General features: G+C 41.5%; 1 protein-coding gene across 1 annotated transcript; it reads right to left on the minus strand.

Moving 5' to 3' along the window:
* Positions 1-580: 580 nt before the first annotated feature.
* LOC127777785 (cell number regulator 4-like) lies at positions 581-6,823 on the minus strand. The gene is made up of 4 exons (XM_052304402.1): positions 6,623-6,823; positions 6,407-6,478; positions 6,041-6,262; positions 581-1,043 (listed from the first exon to the last, which is right to left on the minus strand). Exons 1-4 carry the CDS (start codon positions 6,702-6,704, stop codon positions 979-981), a joined length of 441 nt encoding a protein of 146 aa, XP_052160362.1. The 5' UTR covers positions 6,705-6,823; the 3' UTR covers positions 581-978.
* Positions 6,824-7,991: the final 1,168 nt, after the last annotated feature.

Below are 7,991 nucleotides of genomic sequence, written 5' to 3' on the forward strand. Positions count from 1 at the left end.
ACCACTGAGTTTGATCGAGTTCAACGATTTGCCATCAATATTGTCTCCTTCTATAATATACCGACGACTTTATCAATTGTTCTACAATACACCATTGGACTGGGTATTCTTTTCAAAAATACCCAAAATACCCTTAGAGACATACAAAATTAACAATTGATTTATCTCATTAGAAGTTTCAAAAAAATATAAAATTTTTTATGTGGCCTCGTTACACAAAATGGAAGTTTGTATACATGTTTCAAGTTTTTTCTGGTATATTTAGATTTTAGAAAATAATATTTTTATGTGGTATATGAGAGAAAATTTGTTTATACGAGAGATAATAGCACAAAAATATCTTATTTAGTGTATGAAAGATGTTTTATATTAAAAACATCAATAAAATGTATTTTATATAGCATATAACAAATGAGTTATATATTTTTTTACAAAAAATATAAATGTAAAAAACTTGAAACTTCTATACAAACTTCCATGTTGTGTAAGTAGGCCATATAATTTTTTTTTTGAAACTTCTAATAGGATAAATTAATTGGTAACCTTGTATGTATATAAGGGTATTTTGGGTATTTTTGAAAATAGTGTCTAGCCCAATGACGTATTGTAGAACAATTGATAAAGTCATTGGTATATTATAGAAGGAGACAATGTCGATGGCAAATCATTCAACTCGAACAAACTCAGTGGTATAGAATAGATTCTCTCTATTTTCTATTATCAATAGTACCAATAGAGAGCACCATATTAGGACCCCTCAGCTTACATATCGAGTAGTGGGGATTGGGACAAAGCATACATACACATACGTAGCATATAACAGGGAGCGAACGTCAAATGTCTATGTCCTCCTTTTTATTTTGGTTTGCTCTTGTGCAAGCTCCAAAAAGCAGCCACAAAATATTATTTGGAGAGCTTTTTAAGCCTTCATGCAAAGTTCAACACGTAGAGCCGGTTGAACCAATATATTATTGACTGTCAACGCCTCATGTCTTGCAAAGGTATCGGCGCAGAAGTCATCTTCTGGGAGTTCACTACCCATCCTTGAAAAACAAAAACACAAAGAATGGATCCCCATCAATATTAACTACAAGATTTTATATACATGGATGTCAAAAACGTATCAAGTAGTAGTGTTTTTCTCAAATTATCCAATATAACTATAAGATATTATTTAGAAAAAAAATATTTTGAATTTTGACACTGTAGTATTGAGTTATTTTTTTTTAAAAAAAAGTTAACATAGATTTTGGAATAATCTAAAAAAAATCCGAAGAATATATTTGTCAGCTGCTAATTAGTCCTAAATCCGTGCGTTAATTTCTTTTAAAAAAAACTCCACACAATTACGAAAAATATACTTTATCTTTTTTTCGTGTGTACATCAATTTTGAATGACTTTTGATGGAAGTGACAGATGATAATATCATGTATGTACATTTTGGATATGTTTTGAAGAGAAATTACATTGAGGGTATATGAACTTTTATGGTTGATATAATTAAATAGGTAAAATAACATGTTAGATTACTCCATTTGATATAATAATTATGTTAGTCTATGTGAATCAGGGCCAAAACATTCCATGAACGAAAATTAATTCCGAGATCTGTGTGATCATGGTGGCGACCTTAGCAACGATAAGGGTAACGGATGTAGCGAATGAGGGCCTCTAGCATCGGAAAAGAAATGTACCAGGTTGGGCCAGCACCTCGGCCTCCACAGCCCAAGCCACGGCCCAAACCGTGCACTAGGACACCCACTAAGAACGCAACAGGCTACCAGCCCAGCAGGCCAAATCTTCGGCGAAACAAATTTTTAAAACATCGATGATTCCCTCGCCCGATTCCTAGGGTTCTACAAACTTGATCACTTTGTCTTCAAGCCAGTCGGAGGGATAAAAGGAGGAATCCTACTACTCTGGGACATCAACACGATCAATGTCCAAGATGTCCACGTAGGATGCTTCCCTACCTCAGTGTATGTCCCAATCATCCAAACTTCCATCATGCTCACAGAAGTGTACGCCCCCACAAGACAACGGCTTAAACATGCCTCCCTGAGGTATGTTAGCAGACTAATGCCAAGCTTAGGAGAGAGTTGGTCACTCCTGGGGGCTTTCAATATGATATACAGGGCTAGAGACAAGAGTAACACGAACATAAGCCTCACGTTTATGAGTTGTTTCCTCTTAGCCCTCGACCATTGTGAGCTATAAGAAGTCAACCTGCAAAACAAGAAGTACTCCTGGAGCAATTAGAGACAACCGACCATTTGTAAAACTAGACAAATGTTTATGTAATGAGGCCTAGATTTAGCCTTTCCTCAGTACGTCCTGCATGCGTAACCAATAGGCCCATCAAACCACTGCCCTCTGCTTCTCTCCAATGTATCAAAGTTTGAGAACTTGTGGACAAAGATCCCAGGTTTCAAAGACATCATCACTACTGCATGAAACATACAAACGACACACACACAACCCATTCATCAACTGAACTACAAGCTACAAACCACGGGAAAGTGTCTGAGAGAGTGGTCTATGGGAATCTGCACAGAGGCAAAATTGCAATTCCACATGGCCCTTGATGTTATACAATGCCTACACACAAGAGCAAATAGAACTTACAGCGCTAAAGCACCTCCTAAGAATATGTCTCAAACGCCGTCTACTTGGCCTAGCAATGATCGAGCGTGTGAGGAAAAGGCAGGCCTCCCGCATAGCGAATATAAGAGAGGAACACAAACACAAAATTTTTTCATCTCAAAATTAACGCGCGAAGAAGAAAGAACAACATTAAAAGATTGCACAAGGAAGGCGGCTAGGTTGTGACCCACGATGGCAAGGAGATCGTAATCTGCGAGCACTTTGGAAGGATAATGGGCTAGCCAAAGCCAAGAACGTGTGAGCTCAATTGGCAGGCACTACATGTTCCGACAGTGGACCTCTCACACCTAAACGAACCTTTAATGGAGCAGGAAATCTACCGGGTAATTAAGGAGATGCCAATTGATAAGGCACTAGGGCTAGACGGCTACACTGGAAACTTCTTCAAGGTCTGCTAGGACATCATCAAAGTAGAAAATATTGTTGCAGTCTTCAACTCGACCAACAACCTATGATGCGCAAACATGAGTCTTTTGAACTCGGCCAACACTGACCTAATTCCTCACAAGAAGGGTGCATAAGAAGTGACAGATTATTGACCCATCAACCTAATGCACAGCATAGCAAAGATCCTCTCTAAGCTGTTGGCGCTGCGCCTAAGACCCCATATGTGGACCCTCATCTCAGTCAATCCGAGTACCTTTATCAAAGGCAGGAGGATCCATGACAAGAAGGTACCATAGAATGAGGCAGTCAATGCTACTTTTCAAACTTGACATAACCAAGGCATTCGACTCAGTGCGCTGGGATTAGCTATTGGCTATGCTACAGCACGATGGATTCCCGTAGAAATGGACATATTGGGTGACAACCATATATTGCACCTCCACATCGCAAGCAATCCTCAATGGGATCCCGGGTGGCAAAATCCTACATGATAGAGGCCTAAGGCAAGGCAACCCACTATCACCGCTTCTTTTCATCCTGGCAATCAATCCCCCTTATAATAGTTCCTTTCCAAAGCAACAAATCTAAAGGCCATACCAAGCTACAGGGCAGAGCAACCCGCCTAAGAATCTCCATGTACCCCGATGATGAAGTGGTCTTCATCAATCCCATCAGGAAGGATGTCTTGACCTTCATTGACATCCTTATGTGTTTCCAGCATTAGACATGGCCTAGCCACAAACAAGCAAAAATCTCAGGTAGCCACAATCAGATGCGAGAACATAGATCTGGACTCCATTCTAAACGGTGTGCCATTGGTGCGGGCACACTTCCCTATAAAATACATAGGACTGCCACAACTCCTTGGAAGGATGGGCAAGATGGATATAAAACCGACCTTCCACAATACTGCAACGCGGGTCATTGGCTGGAGGGGGAAAAACATGGGACCAGCCAGGTGCTCAACACTAGTCAAGTCGACACTGATAGTGCAGCCCATCTACCTTCTCACGCCCTCAAGGAGACCAAAGAAGCCCTAGGTCTCCTTGACATGAAGATAAGGAAGCACCTATGGGCGGGGACAAGGGCCATCACAGGGGGGAAATGCATGATTAACTGGAAAAAGAAGTGCATCCCAACCGCACAAGGAGGACTGGGAGTTCTCAATATGTAGAAGTTCATGAGGGCCCTACGACTAAGATGGCTCTGGCACGAATGGAAAGACCCCACCAAGCCGTAGGTGGGCCTTGAAACGCCACCTTATGAAACAGACAAATTGCTCTTCGCCGCGGCCACTAAAATAACCATCGGGGATATCAACACAATTCGCTTCTAGGACTCTGCCTAGCTAGATGGGCAAAGGCCAAAAGACATTATGCCACTAGCCTATGTAGTGTCCAAAAAAAGAGGAAATTCCTTGCCTGAAGGCGTTGAGAACATGGTATATCTGATCAACGAACTCGTGTCCCTGTGGGACGCAACCCAGGGCATCCTTCTCGACCAAAATGAGCCTGACCAAATCACTTGGAAGCTATCGAACCATGAAAAATACTCAGCCTCACCAGCATATACTGCACACAATACCTAAGAACCAAAGGTACCAATAAAAATGACTTAATTTGGAGAGCACGGGCCCTGCAAAGTGCAAATTTTACGCGTGGCTAGTGATACACAATAGCACAATAGAGTATGGACATCCAATCAACTCGTTGCTAGAGGCTAGCCAAACAATGAGATATGTCCCCTCCGCCACACGATGAACAAGTTGGCAAGCCACCTAATCACCCACTGTAGATACAACAAGATGATTTGGAGCCTAACTGCCTCCTGGGTGGCATGCCGGCAACGGGACACGAGCCACTGGGATCCAAGCCAGAGCGTCCAAAACTGATAGGAAATACTAGCCAACAAAAAGGAAGTACCCAAATGAGGCCTACGGACCATAATACTATTCGTCGACTGAGAAATCTGGAAGGAAAGAAACCAACGGGTTTTCGAGCACTAGGAGACCGTGGCTCCTAGCGTCCTGACAAAAAACAGAGGCAAGAACTTGGGCTATGGCAGGAGCAAAGGCGGCTTAGGGAATTTCTACTAGACCAATCAAAGGCTGCGCATAGCACTGTATAGTCTTTTGTTTCCTTACCCCAAGGAGTTCTAATTTTTACCTCTATATTCAATGAAATAGAACAATCTCGTGCTGATTTCTTTCAAAAGAAGATTGATTTGGTGTGACGCGCACTGACAACACTTCTGCACACTAGCGGTTCTTTTTAGTTTTGCTAAAAATCCCAGGACTCTACCTTTTTCTATGATACACACAACCGTTTGAGAAAAGTATGTAATAAGCTTTTCCTATGGCGGTCAATTTATTCTCAGGTTCAATTCTATGTGGGCCTAAATTATTTATGTGGGTCTAAATTAAATAATTAAAGGCAAAATTACATAAACCACCTCAATTATCAACTTTTTTCTATATTTCGCCCGATAACATACATTGTTGCAAAACCACAGATACCCACCCAACTCTTCTAGACCAAAATTGGCTACTTCCCACCCACACTTGAGCATTGGGCCATATCACCATACCAGCCAGGTCAGGCTTCTCCAGAGTGGTGTGATGAGTTTGACTCAAATTAACTCGTCCTTAGCTAAAGAATGGTGTTGCTTCCAGCTCACAGTAAACATGCCCTTCACCCGACCTCGAGTCGAGAAAATATAGGTCTAATAACGAGCTTGAGCTGGATTCAGCTCTTAGCCATGCTGGGGCGATATGGCCATGGTGAATTCATGTTGGATGAAATGGGCTGAATCAGTTACTCATGTACGCAGAGCAACTTTGGATGATTGAGATTTTACAATAAAATGGGTTATGTGGTGGAATATTAATTAAAACAAGGACGAGATCAATGTAACAGTTCACATAATTCTATCATTATTAAAAATATAATTAATGTAGAATATGGTAAGGCGTGAGCCGGGTTTAATTACCATTGGCAGGGTTGACGCCACGGTTCTTGAGCTCGCGGTACATCTGGCTGAGGGAACATCTGTCACAGAAGAGCTGCAGACAGCAGTCGGCGCAGGGCTCCGGCGCCATGCCGAACGTGGCGCGGAGCTTCTGGCGGTAGGACCAAGAGTACATGGTGTGCATGCCTGGGAGCACCGTGCTCGGCCGCATCCAGCAGTAGGTGATGCCTGCTATGGCGCAAGCTGCACACGTCCGTACACAAGCAAACATATAATTTAATTATGTCACATAACTAAAGTCATAGTAGTCAATATTTTTGTTAAATATATATAAGAGAGTATAGCTAGCTAGCTAGCATATGTAATTAATTGATGCCAGTTCGTTACAGATGCTGCCCCTGTCGAGGGTCTCGGCGATAAGGCCGAAGGCAACGCACGGGCAGAAGAACGTCAGGCAACCTGCACATACAATATTGTGCACCAACCATCAGATTGCTTAATTAGTAGCTAGCCATATTATTATTAATTAACCCTTCAATTCAGTTCATATATGGAGTACTACAACTAGCCACAGTGTACAAAACTAGCTCTAGCTGAGCTCACAGCTGTTGCAGTCGTCGCAGCAGTCGCAGAGGCCGGTGGTCCATGCCTGCCCGACCGGCGCCTCCGGCGAATCTCCGGCCATCTTATAATTAATTACCTAATTTTCAAGATATAGCGCTACTACCTAACTTGCTTGCTCGCTCAAAACTTACTTGATCTAGCTAGAAAGCTATATATGCATATGTATATAGTAGCATTAGCAATGCAATGGCGACATTGCCTGCATGAATATGTATTACAGTGTATTTATAGAGCACACCAGCCAATAGCAAAGAGTCTTCGTGAGGCTGGGAAGAGTCGACGACAACGTTGACGCCGCACAATACTATATCAAAGTCACGTATATCAGACATATGCAGAAAAAGCGTGGCACTGACATGTACACATCATGAGATATTGATCTCTCCATCACTCGTTTAGATTTTCACTATTATCTATATAAATTTAGACACAAATATATAAAACAGATACAGGAAAACATGCTTGAATCTATTAAAAATCCAAAATATCTTATAATGTGAAATAGTGTCATGTACTCGTAATATCATTGTGAACCGGACCCAAATTTACCGTACCTCGAGGGCTAGGTTATCATGCCCCGGCGGTAAAGCACGATAATCGTGATAACCATGGCAAACGAGAGTTTCATGAGTTCCTGCACAGCTATCATTATTGTACCTGGCGGTAAGACCAATTATCGCGATAACTAACACGGTTGGGGAGTTCATTTTTGCTCCCGGTTCACAACCCAACTTAGTCTCGGTTGTACAACCAAGACGCACAATCCGGGACTAGAGATAACTATTTTTAGTCCCGGTTAAAATAACCGGGATTAAAAATACATCTTTAGTACTGATTGGTGGTGTTGATCTGTAGTACCGGTTGTTGCTACCAACCGGTACTAAAAATCTCGGGGAGCCTCACATGCTCCGACAAAGAGTGAACCGGGACTAAAAATAATCTTTAGTATCGGTTGGTGTTACTAACCGATACTAAAAATTACAATATGCCGTTGGGTGTATTAACCGGTGCTAAAGACCTTCTTTAGCACTGGTTCGTTATACATTCGAGTTATTTGCTGTTTTTGCCGATCGAGCAAAGATCGATTCTCTCCAGTAGTGTAATTAGTAATCCAATAGCCAACAGTATTGTCGAGACTTTCAGTTTAACCAGTTTCATACTTCTATCGATAGAACACAGCAGCACATACATATAAATTACTACTCCGTATGTGGCCTGTTCTTTTTGCTATCGGATAAAGGTTGATAATTTTTTTCCCTGAGGTTTACAGAGATATGGACTAGAACTTTATACGGACTGAATTATATATCACAAAGTTTGATAGACAATTTACCTCAAAAAAAAAGTT

This window comes from Oryza glaberrima, chromosome 6 (genome assembly GCF_000147395.1).
Source record: "Oryza glaberrima chromosome 6, OglaRS2, whole genome shotgun sequence".
Classification (NCBI taxonomy): domain Eukaryota; kingdom Viridiplantae; phylum Streptophyta; class Magnoliopsida; order Poales; family Poaceae; genus Oryza; species Oryza glaberrima.